This window comes from Pleurodeles waltl, chromosome 11 (assembly GCF_031143425.1).
Source record: "Pleurodeles waltl isolate 20211129_DDA chromosome 11, aPleWal1.hap1.20221129, whole genome shotgun sequence".
In the NCBI taxonomy this organism is placed as follows: Eukaryota; Metazoa; Chordata; class Amphibia; order Caudata; family Salamandridae; genus Pleurodeles; species Pleurodeles waltl.
In genome coordinates, this window is record NC_090450.1 from 794,167,032 (window position 1) to 794,187,330 (window position 20,299).

General features: G+C 49.3%; 1 protein-coding gene and 1 long non-coding RNA gene across 4 annotated transcripts in view; one reads left to right on the forward strand and one right to left on the reverse strand.

The window, feature by feature from the left end:
* The window catches only part of LOC138266120 (uncharacterized), a 47,808-nt gene extending 43,097 nt beyond the window's left edge, over positions 1 to 4,711 (reverse strand). For both annotated transcript variants that reach the window (XR_011199466.1, XR_011199465.1), the window contains exon 1: positions 4,453 to 4,711. This is a non-coding gene — a long non-coding RNA (uncharacterized lncRNA). The remainder of the gene's footprint in view (positions 1 to 4,452) is intronic.
* On the forward strand, positions 1,683 to 19,603 carry TBX3 (T-box transcription factor 3). Of its 2 annotated transcripts, none has more exons than XM_069214518.1 (7): positions 1,683 to 2,832; positions 6,678 to 6,945; positions 9,353 to 9,499; positions 11,321 to 11,397; positions 12,266 to 12,423; positions 14,355 to 15,016; positions 16,394 to 19,603. In XM_069214518.1, the coding sequence occupies exons 1-7, from the start codon at positions 2,441 to 2,443 to the stop codon at positions 16,847 to 16,849; spliced, it is 2,160 nt and encodes a 719-aa protein (XP_069070619.1). In that variant the 5' UTR covers positions 1,683 to 2,440; the 3' UTR covers positions 16,850 to 19,603. The 2 variants fall into 2 exon arrangements, with proteins under 2 accessions (XP_069070619.1, XP_069070621.1); XM_069214520.1 differs by lacking the exon at positions 1,683 to 2,832 and adding an exon at positions 3,691 to 3,858.
* The last annotated feature ends 696 nt before the right edge of the window (positions 19,604 to 20,299 follow it).

A 20,299-nucleotide genomic window follows, 5' to 3' on the forward strand; every position in this document is an offset into this window, starting at 1 on the left:
GTGCTCGTGTGGTGGGAGGACACACTCCCCTCCTCAGGACCAGACGAGTCCTCAGACACCTACCTGGGAGCCCTTGCAAAACACACAGACAGAAACAAATAAAGACAATTATTTACACACATACTACACCTATCACACAAAGTAAAACTGCGGTGGAAGATGACTATTCGGTCCATTCACCCACAAGTTATGGAGAGGCCCTTCTCATCACGCACACGCACACAGAGGAGGCGAAAGCATAAACCGAATGTGTGTAATGCAAAGTTTTTGTGCAATAATTCTGCAGAAATATGGCACTGTTTGCCCGGAGACGCCAACAGTAAATGCTTAACAGCAAGTACACAATACGTTCAGTTTTCATGTATGCTCGCCTCATAAAAGTTCACAGATCACAATGACCGACCCGGTTATGCTCGATATTCAACATGATCAAGTCACAGAAATAGGCTTGTTTACATATGGAAACCTGTAACCCTTAAAGAAATGCACCTAAGTGTGCCCACTATAAAAGTTGTATATTTAGCATACAAAGATCGAGAGCTCATCCAGGTAAGAAGATATATTCATGAATGTATTTCAAGTTAAGATGCAACCTCCCACCAAACACACCCGAGGCGTCTTTGTACATGGAGCAGTTTACTTGTGGGGGAAGAGGTGAGAAGTGGCGTTATGGTAGGTGACAGTTTCATATAGTCAAAGAGAATTCAAAGATGATTTGGATTGTTATGGTTGTTTTATTTTCATTCGTTATTAGCTGTGACGGGACGGATACGAATCGTTCTGCACTATGCGCGTGTGTGTTATTACATGCATGTGCATTTATCCAGGTTACTTCAATATATTAGTCATCAAAATGCCGTTACTGTGTACCTATATTACCACAGACTGTAATTGTGGCTGTAGATTTGTGTACGTTGCGCATACGCACGTGAGAGGGGGCGTAGGCCGTCTAGTTGACGCTTTGTTGCAGGTGTGTGTGTGGTGCGAATGTGAGCTAATGTAGGTGGGTGTGTTCGTGTTTTACGCGGGTATAGTTAAAGCCCCCTGGGTTGGGGTGCGAGCTAGTTCTATGTGTGTGTACAATTGAATAGATTGTTTGTGTGCAGGGTGTTTAGTACATTTCTATATGAGTGCCGCTCCTTTTCTCTCCCTCATATATTCATGCAACTTGTATAAACAGACACCTAGACTCGAGAGTTGGTAACGAGTACACGTGGACTGGAATAAGTGGCCTGCGTCGTGTCGTTCCTTGGGAAAAGCATTGTGTATGTAGTCGTACACACTGACTCGTTGCAGTGCCCAGACCCACACTTCTGATGCCTGCCAATGGAAGACTAAAGTCCCCCTTCCCGCTCCCCCCCCCCCCCCCCAACTTAGCTGCCCAAACATGTTGAAAGGGCCGGATGGGAGCCTGGACAGCGGGTGTTAAAACACGGTTCGGCCTGCGCTGGAAGTGCAGGGGTGAGATAAAGAGCTGCCCACTCTCCCTCCTCCCACTGCCTTATCTGCCCGGGACTTGTGAAGAGCCGGCGGAGGGTGAGAGCTGTGCCTACGTCGGTGCCGGGCTAGGCGCTGGGTGTGCTCCGGCTCCTGGGCCGGCCTCCTGCAGCTCTGCGCTCCCTCCCCTCTCCTCCCGCGCTCCTCCTCCCTCCTGATCATGTTGACATATTCATAGAGTCGCGGTGATGCTGTGCTGCAGCGCTACAGCTTCCGACACCTTCTTTTTATAACCCCGCTCCCCCCATGGCGCTCGACCTGTCAGAACCACGCCTATGGAGCCGCACAATTGGTCCGGGAGCGTGAAAGAGCCAATCAAGTGTTCCAGGGCTGCCTGCGAGCCCACAGCACATCCATAGAGGCCGGTGTAAGAGGAGCTCCCTCTCACACGGGATCCTCGTCGCTGGGGCTGCCTCCCTCGCTCCTGCTTCCCTCGCTCTGCACCCCCTCCTCGCCGCCTCTCACCCCACCCGTATTGGAATGCGCTGCAGCAGAGGTGCAAGGCAGGCGCTCCCTGCCCGAGTCTCGCCCAGCTGGAGGCAGGACAGGGGCAACCTGTGACCTGCATAGAGCTGCGCTTTTGTGGGCAGGAGGCTGAGCTGTCGTAGCGCTGTGTTGGGGCGGCTTGTGCTGAGACAACAAGCTTCACATGCTCTTCACGCCTAGCTTCTCAGAGCACCTTCAGCGCCCTACAGGGGGAATTTGGCGGACTGAACTGAGACTAGGGGCGAGGATAAGACTTGGACCGACTCCTGTAGGAGCACCCAGCACTCTTGGACCTGTGCTAATTTCATCCATTTGGACACTTTGACTACTTTTTTTTTTTTCTCCAAACGATGCGCCTTTGCCAGTGAAAACAGTCGTTCTTGGCACTCTTGGTTCAGCATGACCTGCTGAGGCCCGTGCACCCCGCGGTCGCTGCACAACCCCGAGGCTGGAGTGGATGAACATCTCGATGCGAGATCCAGTTTTTCCTGGGACGACCATGGCTTACCATCCCTTCCTGCCGCACCGGGCGCCGGACTTCGCAATGAGCGCCATGCTGGGCCACCAGCCGCCCTTCTTCCCGGCCTTGGCGCTGCCCCACAGCGCGTCGGCCCTATCTCTACCCGGCGCCCTCACCAAGCCCATCATGGAGCAGCTAGTGGGGGCGGCCGAAGCGGGCATGCCGTTTTCCGCCCTGGGCCACCAGGCGGCCGCGCACCTCCGGCCGCTCAAGAGCCTGGAGCCCGAGGAGGAGGTGGATGACGACCCCAAGGTGCACCTGGAAGCCAAGGATCTGTGGGAGCAGTTCCACAAGCGGGGAACAGAGATGGTGATCACCAAGTCTGGCCGGTGAGTGCCTGCTCTGACCCACTTTCTCTTTCAGTTCTCCCAGCGCCTGCACTCCAACCCTACACTCCCATCGTCCTCTCCACTCACTTCCCTAAACACAACAAGCAATTCTGTCACCTACATTCGGGAAAACGTTTTCTTCTTTCTCTAGATACCCAGGCAGTTAACAGCGATATAAACGGGGGGTCACGCAACTCCGTAATTCAGACAAAAATCTCTCCTGAGAGCAAGTGAGCAGCATGTGCCCACAACAACGTCCTAGCTTCAAAAACCCATAATACATTTCTGTTTTCTGCCTGCAAACGTTTCGACAGCAGCCACGGTATCGCCACACTTTTTCACAATTTACAGAAACATCTCGGGCCCTGTATTCACTGTTCTTGGGGGGCACTTACAGCGCTGTCTATTGCCTTGTCCCGCAGACTTTCCTAGATCTTGCGGCTGAACGCTATAAGTGGTATACACACACACAACACACACAGACACACTCACGTGTGTGTACATGTCACTCGAGGCTGCCTAGCATTGTACTCGATATTTAAAATACGAGGCCGCGGTTTGGGCACACTTCACTCAATATTATGTATTCATGAATGCTGGTTACTGGAGCAGAAGGGCATTATCGAGGTGCCCCGGTGCCAGGGCGCGAGGCACACGCCTGTTTTATGGCTCTGATTGCAGATTATTAAACGATAAACTGTCCGGGCCAGAGGTGAACACGGCCGCCGTCCTCCCCATCTGGGGGCTATTTATGCCCTGGAAGTCCGGAGGGGCCGCGTGCCCCCTCGTGTTTGTTGCTGGCATATGTTTCCTTTTAGGAAAGCATAATTTAAAACCACATGATTGACAAAAATAAACAGGCAGCCGATGACGTTCTGCTGCACTTTGGAAGGAGATGGCGGATTCCTTGTCCTCTGCAGCTCTGGCACCAAACGAACTGGCACAGGAGAAGACGAGGGCACAGGTGTTCACGCACATGTGACACTTCAGTTAGAGACCACCAGAGGCTCTCGCAAACAGGGCAAAGTACGAAGAAAACTCTTCTGCTTACATCTTTCAATAGAAAATATTTTTAAGGGAGAATATGTTAATTACAAAATAAAAAAGGGAAACAAGTGACTAAAGAAGACAGCTTCAGGGAATGTGTGCAGAAAATCAGTGGCTGGCACTCTTCGAGGCCTCGTATATTTTTAATATTTTGATGATAGATTTATTGCGACCATCCTATATAATACTCTCGGTGTTGCGACCGTCTGACCATCTTTCTCGCGTTATATAATATTTCACGAAAAGTCAAGTGTGACCTGGAGAAGGCAACATAGATGGTCTAGATTATTTGAAGAGGTTCCCTCTCGCCTTTGGGGCAGTGCCCAGGAGACCTGGTCCCTTTCTTAGATTCTGGGACCCAGACCATTGACTGTTTTCCTCCATCACAAATTGTGCTGCACCCCTGCTTCCAGTCTAAGATGCTGCTCACCTCTGTTTCCAATCCACTAGGATGCCAATGCTTACCTCTGCTTCCATCCACGGGTGTGCTCCTGCCATCTAGACCACGGTGTGGCTCACCCCTGTTTCCAGTTCCCTGCACACCTCTTTGTGATCTGGAACACTGGTTCTCACCTCATTGAAAGGGGTTGTTGACTCTCCCTCCAGCTGGGATCCATGCCCCTCTTTGAGGATGCTGCTGTTGCGCATCTAACGGACAAGTTTCGAAGGTCGCTGGCCTCTTCCTGCTCTGCACATAATACTCTTGTTGAGAGGGACACTCCTGTGCCTCTGGTTTGGAGCACAACTCAGACTGCGCCTCCCCAGTGGAGAAAGCTGACCGCACTGTCTCCCTAGGAGAGGGTCCTAGCCAGCCCTCGCTTCTGGACGATTTTGCTGATGTTCTGCTTTTACGTAAGCGCTTTAGGCCACGCAAGTGGTATGGGAAGCGCTATATAATTACAAATGCATTGTGGGTGAAGGCCTCTCTGCAGCTTCAGGTACACAGGACCTCTGCCTCAAGATCAGCAGAAGATGCCTCTAGGTGAAGTTTTTGTTCACCCACTGCCTCAACGAGGATGGGAGTGATGCTGATCCCCAGCCTCTCCACAGAAGAGAGTGCTGCAGACCCCAAGCCTCTCCACAGAAGAGAGTGCTGCAGACCCCCAGCCTCTCCACAGAAGAGAGTGCTGACTGTCCCCTACCTCTACACAGAAGAGTGATGCCGATCCCCAGCCTCTATGCAGATGAGAGCGCAGCCTGTCCCCAGCCTCTACACAGATGAGAGTGCTCCTGCTCCCCAGCTGCCACACAGATGAGAGTGCTGTTGATCTCCAGCCTCTATAGAGAAGAGAGGGCTGCTTTCCCCAGCCTCTCACTCAATATTTATTTCCAACCGAGGTTGCAGCTCTCATCTGCCTTTAGGTAGGTTGTGCGTCTTGCTAAGTTGCTTCTCCCCCTGCCTACTTGAGACTGCTGATTATAACCTGTCTTAAGTTGAGAGTGTTGCTCTCTCGTTTTAGCAGCAGTGCTTCTTATGAGCTGTGTATGGTCTGTTTATAGAGCTAGGAGTGCTTCTCACCACATGCCTGTAGTTGAGGGGCAGTTGAGGCTCATCCTTTAGACGACAGTGCTACCGGCCCCTAGCTGAGACAGCTGCTCTCTCATCCCTCTAGAAAAACCCCTGCTCCCTGTATTTGTATGGGGTTTCCTCATCCATGCACCTATGAGAGACTGCTGTTCGTCCATGCTTCTGCCTGGTGCTACTGCTCACTCCTGCTTCCCTGGCTGATGCTGCTCACCCCTGCTTCCCTGGCTGATACTGAAACTCGTCCAAGCATCCCTAGCTAACACAGCTGCTCACCCCTGCCTCCCTGACTGACACTACTGCTCACCCCTGCTTCCCAAGCTACCACTGCCTTCCTGACTGGCACTGCTGCACACCCCTGCCTCCCTGACTGGCACTGCTGCACACCCCAGCCTCCCTGACTGGCACTGCTGCACACCCCTGCCTTCCTGACTGATACTGCTGCACACCCCAGCCTCCCTGACTGGCACTGCTGCACACCCCTGCCTCCCTGACTGGCACTGCTGCACACCTCTGCCTTCCTGACTGATACTGCTGCACACCCCTGCATTCCTTACTGACATTGCTGCTCACCCCTGTGCCCCTGGCTGACACTGCTGCTCACCCAAGCTTCCCTGACTGGCACTGCTGCCCACTCAGGCCTCGCTGACTGGCACTGCGGTACACCCCTGCCTCCCTGACTGGCACTGCTGCTCACCCCTGCTTCCCTAGCTAACACTGCTGCGCACCCATGCCTCGCTGACTGACACTGCTGCTCACCCCTGCTTCCCTAGCTAACACTGCTGCGCACCCATGCCTCGCTGACTGACACTGCTGCTCATCCCTGCTTCCCCAGCTAACACTGCTGCGCACCCATGCCTCGCTGACTGACACTTCTGCACACCACTGCTTCCCAAGCTAACCCCGTTGCTCGCTCTGGACTCCATGACTAGCACTGCTGCTCACCCCTGCCTCCCTGGCTATCGGCCTATGACACCCAAACCTCAATGGCTGACTTTGCTGCACCCCTACTTCTCAAACAAACATCGCTGCACACCCAGGCTTTCCCTGACTGACACTGCTGCGCACCCAGGCCTTCCCTGACTGACACTGCTGCGCACCCAGGCTTTCCCTGACTGACACTGCTGCGCACCCGGGCCTTCCCTGACTGACACTGCTGCGCACCCGGGCCTCTAGGTCAGACTGCTGCTACCGAGCTCAGTTTGCTGCCGGTCTTGGATTCTCATGGCCGATTCTCCTGGCCTCCATGCTCACCCACCACCTTGCCTTGCAGGAGGATGTTCCCCCCTTTTAAAGTGCGCTGCACAGGCCTGGACAAGAAGGCCAAGTACATCCTGCTGATGGACATCGTGGCGGCCGACGACTGCCGCTATAAGTTCCACAACTCCCGCTGGATGGTGGCGGGCAAGGCTGACCCCGAGATGCCCAAGCGCATGTACATCCACCCGGACAGCCCGGCCACGGGTGAGCAGTGGATGTCTAAAGTGGTCACCTTTCACAAGCTCAAGCTCACCAACAACATCTCCGACAAGCATGGATTCGTAAGTGCCCCCGCTTTCTTCTCGAGTGCCTTGTGTTTGTGGCTGCTTCCTGTTTCCCCCATGTGTGTTTTCCGGTTTAGCGCTTGGCCACGCGCATCTCCCCTTAGTTAATCACTTTCATTGGGGTTCGAGGTTTGCCTTGTTTATTGGGGGTCCTTTGTTCGTTTAAATGCCGGCTCCAGCCTTGTTACCTTTGACGTCTGCCCCATTTGCTTTCACTTTTCTCTAACGAATGGGTGCAGAAGGGCTGTTGCTTCAGCCCTTGGCCGGGGAAATATGTTTCAACGTTTCAGCAAGGATAGGTGTCCCTCTGCATAATTCCCATTTTATAATGGGACACATAATGCGCGATTTAATTTACATTGAGACATTGGCAGAACCATCAAGTGAAAAAAAAATACCAATATTCTAAAAGAGCTGTCTTCCCCGAGTCAGGGCAGGGTAGAGGCTTTTGTGCTAATCTCGGCCTTCCCAAGAGCAGAAACGTGACTAATTGCCCAGATGCCCAGCGCTGGCTGTGAAAAAAGTCAACTAATGTAGCCAGTGTGTCTTTCCTTCCACAACCCCGATTTAATTTATCCCCAGGTGGATTTTTTCGTAAAGAAGACAAGAGCTATTACCAGACGAAAACGCGCATTGATTTTCCAATTTGTAAAAGCTTCGTGATGGGTTTGAAGGGCCGTATTAAAGAAATATTAATCACGGCCATGCGAGCAGGCCAGGGAGCAAATGGACAGAATGTAAAGATGGAAGGATGGACTGGGCTGGGAGGGGGACAGACCTCCCTTAGCAGAATACAGCAACTGGTGACAGTCCTAACAAGGGACCTGGGCAATAAGCTGCTTGGAGCTGAAGAAGGAACGCGGTCAACTCTGTGAGTGTCTGGAGGCCCGGCTAAGGGACAGGGCCCCCACAGAATAAAATAGTTGCAGTGATTTCATTATAAAATCCAATCTCAGCCTGAGGTTGCCATACTCCAAATCCTCGTGTAAAGAAAAGCTGTCAAGTGATATGAGCAAATAAACACGAGGAAAGTGCTGGGAATACATATGGGTTCACAAAGCTACCCCTATTTGTGCGTGTCTCTGTGAGGGTATATACTGTGCCATTTTATACAAGTACATTTGTGTGTTTATGTGCTTAGATGAGTATGCTCTCAACCACACACACAATTAACTATATATATATAACTATATATATATATATATATATGTGTGTGTGTACATCCCACTGACATTCTAAAACTTCTCACCTTAAATAATTGTTTCTCTAGCAAAGTTTTTATTCATAATTACATTAATATTAATGCATTTTATATACAGGTAGATGTAGAATGACAGTCTCAGATAGTGGCTATGTGTAAATTTGCGTTGCATGAAATATCGTAGCATGGTAATAGCGCTGCGTGCAAATACATTTAGATTATGTAAAATATAAAATACATAAATAGAATATACAAGAAATTGTTTGTGTGTGTGTGTATATATATATATATATATATTCGCAAACTACTGCAAAATATTAATGTAGATATGAATAATGTAAATAAATATAAACGACGCCTCGTCAAGGGTAGTAAGCGCTACATAAATACAATTACAAAATATAATTATAAAATATATATATATGTATTTAAAATACATTAAATGTAATAATTGTTTAAGTCTGCTAGAGAAACAAACGTTTGGGTTGAAAGTTTTAGAGTGTCGGTGGTGTTGTAGAGTGCTACATATAATAGGAGCCCTTTCCATATTTAAATAGATATGTTTGAAAATCGGGGCACAGGCTCACACAATCAATCAAGAACGTTTTCTAAGGAACTGGTGAACAGAGGCCTAACTGTGCCTTTAATTTAGTATATCACACTGCACTATGATTGCAAAAAGTTTTTTTTTTTGCTATTAGCATTGACCCTGTTTAAAATCTACATGCATGTGTTTTTTTTCTTTATTGAAGTATTACATGGTGACAGTTTTGTTGATGTTAGGCATGGCAGTAAAAGATAGGTTACCCGAACAAATTGGCTGAAGAAAGCTTTTCAGAAAAATAGAAGCAAAAGTACTGAAAAAATTATCATAAAACTCGTCATGTTTAAGGGTCCTTTAACTTCTGAGCCCATATCTAAAACCGGCGAATATCTGATGGTTTCGCGCTTGCACAATCGACAGAAGTGTACCTGGTCCTAATCTCACGTATTTCTGCTGTTTTGTGACCCATTCGCACACTGTTCCACAGCTATGACCTGTACACACTTCTTAGACAGCGCGCTGGGCACTGCTCACGGTGTCACCGCATAGGCCCAGCACTGTGCAGTCTCGGGGACAGGGCAGGGCTGGGCTGGGTGGTGCGGGGGACTCGGGCCCCGGCCAGCCTCTTCTCAGCTCGCTTTCGCTTGCCCCCTTTGCAGACCATCCTGAACTCCATGCACAAGTACCAGCCGCGCTTCCACATCGTGCGGGCCAACGACATCCTGAAGCTGCCGTACAGCACGTTCCGCACCTACGTCTTCCCGGAGACGGACTTCATCGCCGTGACCGCCTATCAGAACGACAAGGTGAGGGGTCAGGGGCCCCTGGGGGCGGGGCGAGAGGGGTCCACTGCTGCTTCACTGAAAGGAGGCCTAGGGCCCTGTTCTGTACTCTGGAAGCGGTGCTTTCTCCTATCGAAAGCTCGGCATGGAAGTGAAAAGCCAAACTTTATTGCTATTTTCTGGGGTTGAAGAATTATTGAGGGTCCCAGAGAGTGCAGCTACGCTCTACACTTTGAATCACCTTTTGTGAAGGGGGAGCGGGGGGGGGGGGGCGGTATTGGTGAGTGTTAGCTCCTTGTGATCTGAAAAGGGCAAGGAATTGTGAAAATCAAATTCATATTATATATCGAGAATGCGTAAACTGTCAGTTTTTGGTTATTTGGTTACTTGGTGCTTTTTGTAAGGGTGAGTTTTTTAATCGCACCGCAGAGGAACTGAGCTGAATGTTATTTATTCTGTATATTTTTTTATTTGAGTCTTTATTTTGACTTTTTTTGCGATGGGTGTGATTTTGCACGTGTAAACCACATAGGTTGCGAGCAAGAAGACGTTCTCAGGGAGGGGCTTCTGTGGTTGACATAGTTTATGGGCGCTCCTTGTTTTTACACTCATTCTTTCTGCAACGGAAGGGGCCTGCCGGTGAATCAGAAATGAACGCGTTCTCGATTTTAAAAATTACTTTTCGACGCTACTGAGTGGCCAGTAATACACTCGCAGTAACGATTGTCAAACGGCAAGCGAAGGGACTTCACCACACGCCTTTATTTCCTGATTACTGTAAACAAGATGAACGGTCCAGTTTAGGGGAACGGAGCTCGCTGCTTCGCTTTTATTAAAGTATCTGTATTGTTTTCGAGTGCTCCTGCATGCGGGGCGGCCTCGGTGAGGTGAGCTGCGTTTGTGAGAGAAGGGAAGGCTGTCACCGCGGCCATATTTAGGAGAATCCCGACTCAACTAAATTCACACGGATAGCTGAGTTGTTGACAGTTTGACGGAACTTATTTTCATAGTGCAGAAAATGCCTCAGTTTATTTATTTATTTGGGGGGGGGGGGGGTAAAATACCCCTTTTCAGTAATAACCTTCAGGGTTTTTTTTATAGTGAAAGAGTAGCCCGTTGTGCTCTGGCGCCCGTTGACGTCCGAGGGCGTGCGACAGATGCCCCCTCGGTGCTCCTACAGTGGTATGTGCCTACGGGTTGATACTGTCCCGCGCTTTAGGGACACTGCTTCGAGGCGCCACTTTCCATTGCCCCAGCTGCCGTATAAACGGAAACAAATGTTAGACGCCGAGGCACACGGTCTCCTTTCATAATTCAAAAAATGTTTGTCCAGTAAAACACTTTTCTAATGAAATCAATTCGCCTTTTCCCGAGCAGGCAATTTCATTACCGAGAAAAGTTTACGGCGGCAGCCCCGGCCATAATGCGTTTATCCGTAATTGTGGCGTTATGAAATGTTTAAATTAAAGCTTGAATTTAAAAGATGAGGAATCCTAATTGCACCGTTCCATTTAATGTCCATTACTCAGCGTAAGCAGATTAACTGCGGCCAGGTAAATCACGGCCATTAATTGCCTCGGAAGTGAGATCGCCTGACATAGCGGAGATTAATAGGGGAGCGAGTCAGCTTGGGAGTAGAGATGATAAATGCCCACACTGGGGCCTTTCTAAATGGATCGGTGTACTCCGTTTTTGTGTAATTATCCCTGTGTTCCGTTGTTGTCTCTTGAATTCCTGGTTTGTGTTCCTTCTCTGAGACACTGCTCGGAGCTAAAATGGCACTATGTTTTTTTAACCATGTGGTGAAAGGCGAATCTGACCCGACTCCAATCCTCTTTCTTTCAGATAACCCAATTAAAAATTGACAACAATCCATTCGCCAAGGGCTTTCGTGACACAGGCAACGGCAGGCGAGAGAAGAGGTGAGTTCAGGGGGAGGCAATGTATCCGAAGAGTCTGTTTCTCCTTCCAGAAAACAAACCCTCCCTGGAGATATGCAGCTATCGTTGTTCAACCCTGCCAAACCCCCACCTTAGGAGACCTCGAAACTGTAGAGAATGAAGGTGTCGGTGCGGAAAGCGAACCACTTGCCCCTGTGTCTATGTCCTCATGTCCATATAGGATCTGTATATAGGAAAAACAATCAATTACACTGTACCCTGCGGGGTGCGCCCCCTCCATCCTCACCTCTCCCCTCCCCGACAAGCCTTCGCCTTCCGTGTCCGTATAGGCTGATTATCTGTGTACGGGGAAGGCCCTACAAATATATATATATATATATATATATATATATATATATATATATATATATATATATATATATATATATATATGAAGCCATTAGCCTTTTTACGGCACCACTCCGTTTTCACTTCATATAAAGCATTGTAGCCTTATAGTCTAAGGAAGTAACTTTGAAAACTTGCTTTGTTGTGGTCTAAAAACAACAAGACACGAAACCAGATTAATTAAAACCAACTGCTCCTTCCGTTTTTTTAAAGAATAGGAATGCTACAGATATTTTCTCGAACTTAACTTTCTTGCTATTATTGAAAAATTGCCAATTTGGTGCATAGTGTTTTCTGTTCCTGAAAATTAGAATAATTGAAAAAGTGTAAAGACATGCACAAAAATAATATTAGTTACCATCCTAGGGAACACATCTGCCTTGATCACTGGTAAGCCCAGAAAAGATCTGTCCCTTTCGGCCCCGGCATTGTACTTCGGGTGGTAGCAGTGAAGCTGTCGCATGCCACAGCACATCATGTAACAACAATGTTGTGTTCGCAGGAAACAGCTGACCCTGCAGTCTATGAGGGTGTACGACGACCACCAGAAAAAAGACACGGCAACCTCTGACGACTCGTCCAGTGAGCAGCCCTCCTTTAAATGCTTCGCCCAGCCTTCATCCCCTGCCATCTCCACCGTGGGCACCTCCACTCAGAAAGGTGAGTCTCAAAACGCTCACGGACAGCTCATTAAGGTGGCTCCTTCATCCAAACATTTGGAACTGGGAGTTCCTTTCCTGTTAATTCAGAAGGATGAGAGTGCTGCGAGTCCGTTTTGACAGAGTGTGCCCCATCACTGGATACGTGATTGCTTTTCTTTCACTCCGAAAGGTGATCTCCTCCCATTCTCACCGATAGGAGACCCCTTCCCGTTCATCCTGGAAACTGGCCACCAGGTCACTCACAAAGACTTGCATGTTCCAGTCCACTCGGAAAGGTGACCGGTTCCCATTCACTCAGAAAGTGACCCCTTCATTCACTCGATTGGTGACCTTTCCCAATCACTCCATAGGTGGGTGACCTCTTCCCATTCACTCGATAGGAGACCTCTTCCCATTCACTCCTATAGGTGACCTCTTCCCATTCACTCCTATAGGTGACCTCTTCCCGTTCACTCCCACAGGTGAACTCTTCCCTGTCACTCTGGCAGGTGACCTCTTTCCAATCAGTCAGAAAGTGACCCCTTCCTATTCACTCTGATAGGTGACCTTTCCCCATTCACTCAGATAGGTGACCTCTTCCCAGTCACTTGATAGTTGACCTCTTCCCATTCACTCCCGTAGGTGACCTCTTCCCATTCACTCGATAGGTGACCTCTTCCCATTCACTCGTGATAGGTGACCTCTCCCCATTCATTCACATGGGTGATATCTTACCATTCACTACGATAGGTGACCTCTTCTTATTCACTCCCATAGGTGAACTCTTCCCTCTCACTCTGACACGTGACCTCTTCCCATTCACTCAATGGGTGACCTCTTCCCATTCACTGCCAAGGGTGACCCCTTATCATTGGCTCCGAAACGTGATCCTTTCCCATTCACTCTGCCTGGTGACCCCTTCCCATTCACACAGATAGGTTACCTCTTCTCACTCACTCTGACAGGTGACCCCTTCCCATTCACTCAAAAGGTGACCCCCTTCTCATCTACTCTGATAGGTGACCCCTTCCCATCCACTCCCAAAAATGTGACTACTCCCTGTTTACTCAGAAAGATGCAGCCCGCCCGCCCTCTTAAAAATATCGCTTATGCTGTTACTGGCACCGAATTGTACACTGAGAACCCTCCTTAGAGCCTGTATCAGCACCCTGTCATGTTTGTGTGGTGTTTTTTGAAGTAAAAAAGCGCGGGCAGGTGATTGTGTGCTATTATTTCTTTGTTATTTCCATATAGAAAACATTTTTAGCGAGATCGCGAAAGGCCTTTTAAACACTTAAGATGCTTAGCGAATCTTCTTAGAAGGGGTTGATTTCCCTTTAAACATCCGCTGTAGTCCCTTTGTTTATTTATGTGGCAGCAGCGGTTGCCCACCGCTGATAACGAGGCTTTGCGGGACAGCAATTATAATTGTTACGTCGATTAAGATCCGCAGAGACTGCTATATCTATCTGCAAGAGCGAACTTGTGTGTTTGTGTGCGGCGCGTGTGCGTGCACTCACAAGTATACAAGAATGAGTTTGCGTTTGTGATAATTCGGCAAACGGGTGGCTTAAATTCGAATATACTTTTTTGCGAAATAATTGGAATGACGTAATGAATATATTCAATATTATAACATGCATTTCGAAACTGTGGGGGGATGTATCAATTGCTTTACTATAGTTTATATTCAGAGGAAAGCCCCGTCTATCGGCCTGGGCCCACTAATAGACATAAAATGCCCAATCTTGCGCATTATTGAGCCCGAGAGGGGGTGGGAGAGGGGTACTCGGGATGTGCCACTAGGATTTAAGTCCTCGGGTGAGCCCTCTATTTTAGGGATACGGGCCCATGTGATAGGAGGCTGTTATTTTTCTCTGTTTGCCGACATATGCCCGTGTGTGCTCCACAGAGAATCGCTAAAATGTTACGTTTGTTCATTCCTTTAAGTCTTGTGCCACAGTGAGGAGGAGAGCGACGCAGACAGCAAAGACGACCCCATCCTGGACACTCAAGAGTCGAGCAAGATCTCCACCACCACCAGGGAGGAACCACGGGAGAGGGCCAGCCCTGCCAAGGGTCACCACCCCTACCTCTTGGACTCGGGGCGCAGCAGGAGCCGGGAGCACGGCAGCAGGACTGGCAAGAGCTCCCCGGACTCCAGGCACAGCCCGGGCACCATCTCCTCCAGCACCAGGTCCCTCCCAGTCGACGACATCCGTAGCCCCGCCCGGGACCCTCCGAAGGCCGAGGATCCCAGGCTGCACCCCAAGGAGCCATTTGTCCCACTAACGGTGCAGACGGACAGCAGCTCTCACCTGAGCCAGGGACCCATGCAGAGCCTGGCCTTTCCCCACGGGCTGGCCGGGCAGCAGTTCTTTAACCCCATGGGCAGCGGTCACCCTCTGCTGCTACACCCCAGCCAGTTCATGGGCGGGGCCTTCTCCAGTATGGCGGCCGGGATGGGCCATCTTCTGGCCACGGTGTCCGGGGCCTCCGCAGGCGTCAGCGGCATGGACAGCACAGTGATGGCCACTGCAGGACAGGGATTGTCCGGGGCATCGGTGGCTGCTCTGCCCTTTCACCTCCAACAGCAAGTGCTGGCTTCTCAGGTATTCTGTCTTATCTTATCATCCTGTCACCTCTGTACGTAGCGTCTGACCTCTAACACGACTGCGTGAGTCACCTTTATTTTCTGGTTCTTTTTCAATAGTAAAAGTTCCTAGCCAGTCTCAATATCGACACAGGACCCTACCAGACATCATTTTCTATAATGGGTGTTATATTCATTCTCTCTGAATCCCTGTGAATGTAGTGTATTATTATGCAGCTAGTCCACCTAGTGGCTGTCAAATGTATCCACATCTGTGTTATAAGTAAACACCGTGTGAATTTTACAAAATGTAGTGCTCCAAAGCCATTTCACCTGTACTTTAATCTTAGTTTGCCAAAGATTGAACCATGCAAAAGTAGAAGAAAATGCCTTTGAAATAAATTAATCGTCTATTAATGATGAGTGAGCAGTTCAGGCCTGATGAGTGGTGACTCTGGGAATTATTGCTGTAGCCTTTACAGCAGGGGGTTGTGGGGGGTGGGGGTGCATCTCTGCATTCCTCACCCCTCTGGCACTCATTGCTGCTGTCTGCCTTCACAGTGGGGGGATCTTGCGGTGGTGAGGAGAGGCTCTGCATTCCTCACCACTCTGGGGCTCACTGCTGTCTGCCTTTACAGTGGGGGGATCTTGAGAAAGGGATCACTATGGGACTCATTCCTGCTGCTTCCAAACACAGAGAGAGGGGTCTGGTATAGGGGCTGAGGGGGTTGCACTCCTCACCACTCATTCCTGCTGTCTGACTTTACTGTAGGGCTTCTGCAGAAATGTTGTGGACTCACTGCCGCTGTCTGCCTTTCCAGTGTGGGATTTGGAGGGGGGGAGGGAGGGATCTGCACTCATCTCCACTCTGGGACTGACCTCTGCTGTGTGCAGTCAAAGTGAGGGCGGGGGGGGGGGGTATGTTCTTCTCACCACTCTTCACCACAGGGCTACAGGGTGGCTCTGTGTGAGCCACCTGGAGAAGAGAGCTAACCAAGGCCCATCGCTGGGCACTGCCAGTCACACCGCCCGGACAAGCGCACGGCGATAGCTGACAGCGGGTGCCCTTCCACCGCCCATGACCCAGCCAGTCTCTGTCATCTATTTAATCTCAATCACTTTTTTGCAACCTATAAGTCTGCCCTCTGGTAGGGTAAAACACTACATACCTATAATAACGTTTTACTGACTTATGAGGAGGGGTGCATGTAGATACCACCCTGTGCTCTTCGGGACTGCTGCACAGGGGAACTCTCCAAATTCCCAGCGGGGTGGGCCCAACTTGTGACTGATTCCGCCCTGCCCGTTGCTTTTCTATAGGACTGTCTGCTAGGGATGATAGCAGATACGTGTTCCGTATGAGCGGATTATTTACATGTATGACCTTCTCTTGCAGGGTCTGGCGATGTCTCCCTTCGGGGGCCTCTTCTCCTACCCGTACACCTACATGGCAGCAGCGGCGGCAGCGTCGACGGCGGCGGCGGCCGCGGCCTCCAACTCGGTGCACCGACACCCCTTCCTCAACGCAGTGAGGCCCCGGCTGAGGTACAGCCCCTACTCCATCCCGGTGCACTTACCCGACAGCAGCAGCAGCCTGCTGACCACGGCCCTGCACAGCATGCCCAGCAGCAGCACCCTCCTGGAAGCCAAGGCAGCCCACCTGGCTCCCAGCCCCTCCACGGGCGCTCCGGACTCGGGCTCTGAACTGACCAGCAGGTCGTCCACGCTGTCCTCGGTGTCCTTGTCGCCTAAGCTGGGGCCTGACAAGGAGGCGAGCACCGAGCTGCAGAGCATTCAGCGCCTGGTGAGCGGGCTGGAGCCCAAGGACAGAGCCCGGAGCAGCTCCCCCTGAGCGTCCACTCCGTGCCAGTCTCACACCCGGGAAGAGGGGCTCATGGCAATGCCCACGCCCAGGAAGACGGGTCACCTGGGTAACTGCTCGCTTCACCCTTCCATGTCAACCACTCACCCAGGAAGAGGGATTACCTAGGAAAGGGGGACGGTATGGGAAGGGTGCCCCCCAAATTCCCACTCTCAACCAAGCTGCCACACCCCGGAAGAGGGGCACCTGGGCAACTGGCTTGCATTACTCCTCTATGCCAATCTCTCACCTAAGAAGACTGCTTGCATTACTCCTCCATGCCAACCTCTCACCAGGAAGACTGTGCTTGCATTACGCCTTCATGCCAATCTATCACCCAGGAAGAGAGGCACCTGGGCAGCTGTGCTTGCATTTCTCCTCCGTGCCAAGCCCCCGCACGGGGAGAGAGAGACTCGTGGAAAACTGTTGTTGACATCACCTCTTAATTCCAACCTCTCACCCAGGAAGAGAGGCACCTGGGCCGCCCTGACACCAAGAAGAGTTCGTCCTTGGGCAAAGGAAGCCCAGTGTTCTCCCCATGTCACCCTCGCACCAAGAAAGAAGTGGACATGAGCAGCGGAGCCCTCGTTCCAAAAGCACTTTGTTTGTATCTTGTAGTAAGAGCTCGGGCTCACATCTGTTACCTTCAAAATGTGTCTGTGGAGAAGTGTGTCGATGCCACAGAGCTAATGTCAGTTGTTCCTGAGTGAAAAGGAAGCCATAGCCGCACCTTTCCCACTCAAGTGAGGTGCCACGGGGTCCATGTATGCTGCTTGTCCTGTGGTCGAGGTCCCGTCCACAGTAACCGTGTGGTGTAGATCCTTGTCAACATGTGAACACACATACATACTCACGCACACACCGTCACGCACGCACACGCCACCTAAACTCACCAAGGGGCCGCTGAAATATTTCAGCCTATGTGGGTGCCCACCTGAGGCCAGAAAAGCTTGCAATACACTAGGCTATGTGCAGTTTCCACTGATCCCATCGAATTAACGTCTCACTTTTCGACCGGAGCTTAAACCACATACCTCATGACATACACACACACTTTCCATATTGTGGAGAGTACACGCCCCTGGTCGAGGATGTGGGGTGGTAGACTTGCTCCAAAACACCCTTTTCACTGTCTGGAACAGTCCGGGGGACCTTAGCACGCATGGCAGTTACGCAGAAGAAAACGAGCAGGCCAATATTAGCTTCGGTTACATTACACTGCCTTTTTGTTTGATGCACTCTGATTTGTCTGCTAGGGTTCTCGAATCACTCCGTGCTTCGTACAATTACTGTCACCAACACGGCGGGTGCCACGGTAGACGATGCAAGCGCCTTTGTTGCACTACTGAGTGAAAGGGACCTACTGCTCATTCGGCTATGACTCCCCACCGAGCAACGGGGCATGTGTAACACCCCTGACCGGATAGTAAAAAAAAATCATCGTAATGAACGCTCATTTTAACCTAAACGAATGGGCGTGTGTCTGTGCACCTTTAAAGCCACACCTTCAGCCAGGTTAACCACAGACACAGACGACTTGGAGAAACGCTTTGTTTCCAAAGCTGCTAATTCCATTATTTTTTAACAAGCGTAATTTATGCCTACGCACATTTACAGAATATATAATTCATGGGACACCCGCATGAGTATGAAACACAAATAGCAGGCAATTTCTTCACTATTTACAGGTGTTCGATTTATTGAAGGCACTGAAACATCTAATATAACTCATAGGAAAGAAACGGTGCATATAAATATTTGGGTCGAACTCGGGATTACCCTCGGCGAGCCTAGTTTCAGAGAAGCTTTGCCTTTCTAATAGCATTGTGATATTCTGAGAGCCACTATACGGCCTGTGCATGCTGCGGGGTGGCTGAATTATTTTTTTATCGCTTGTACCAGGCCCCGGTGACACACATCCCCCTGTTTCTAGTCTCTTCTCCCTCGCACTTTCTCAGTTTTCACCTTCACCCAACAAGTGACATTAGAAATGTTTTTTTTTTTTTTAAGTGAAGGTTTTTTTGGGTGGCGCCCTCCATGGTATGGTTTTTCATTTTCTCCACATTACTGTTAGTGCGTTGCAATAACAAGATTTTAAAACACACAGGAAGACAGAGCTTATAATAAAACAAAGTATTTATGTAATTATTTGATATCTACTGTAAATACGTGAATTATTAACACTCGAACGTAAACTTTAATTTATTGATCTTGTAAATATCTGTAAATAAGGCTCCCGCTGTCTCTTCACCTTTAGTCATTTTCATTTCAAACGCATTACTCGTAGACCACTGCAGGGAAGGGAGGCCACCACTCGCTTGTCGGGGCTGATTTTGTGTGTGTTCAGTCCCCCTCAACCCAACAGTAAAGTCACTGCAAAAAAGAAGAAAAAAAAACACAGACGAGCAGCGCCACCCAAAGCTGTTTACCGCCGCGTTCAAAGTACCACTGTCCACCTGGAATTATGAAACGAGCAAGGCGACCAAGGGATATGAAGAAAAGTGGGCTGCTCCGATTTTGAGTGTTTAAAATGGGTCATTCTGGTGTTGTTCTTTGTGTTGTTTTTCTGTTTTAAGTTGTTGCAGAGGATCATGACCGGGCGAGACAGGAGGTTTGAGATGGCAAAATAAATGCAACATGAAGGTATATGTTATGTTTTTAAAAAATGTTGAGAAATCTCAGTTTCATGTATATATATTTTTTCTTCAACGTCGCTTAGTTTCAATAAATTTTTATTGAAATGTGTTTGAATTGTGCCGTTGAATATTTTATTGATGTTTTGGATTGTTGATGCCATGGCCATCGTCTTTTTATTTATTTATTTGTTTTAATGATAAACCCATTGAATGGCTGTGTCGCCGGACAAATGTGCATTTGGGTGAAATGTAGAGGGGACCCGGGCCCAGGAGCAGTCTGTTAAACAATACTCGGCATAATGGGCATTCCTTTAAAAGGCAGCCCTGAACACTAATGTTATTTTCTCGAGTATTCAGGAACTTTCTAAAGTGTGTCCGTTTGTTAAGAAGTTCTTCTATTATCGTGGGACGATCTAAAAAAAAACACCACTTACTGAATTCAACAGTTTAAATCGATATGTTTGTGACGTTTAAAAACATTAACTGAGATACCTTTGTAAGCACAACATCTACCTCCGAGTGAAGAATTGCGTATTTTGTTATTACCTCACCTACATTTTAGATCTAGATGTCGGCACTATATATCGAAAACGCTCAAATTTTTCATTTCCGCGAGAGATTATTTTTGAGTTTCTCTGTGCGCGGTTGAAAGCGCTTTTCTAAAGCAGTCTCCGTTTTAGGGGCAAGGCGCTGCCGGTGCTTAGCAGTGCCGACGCTTTTAGGTTGGCGTCGTCGTAGCAACACCGAGCAATGTGTTCTTAAAAATAGTTTTAACCGCAAATTTTATTTCAGTATGAAATCAGTT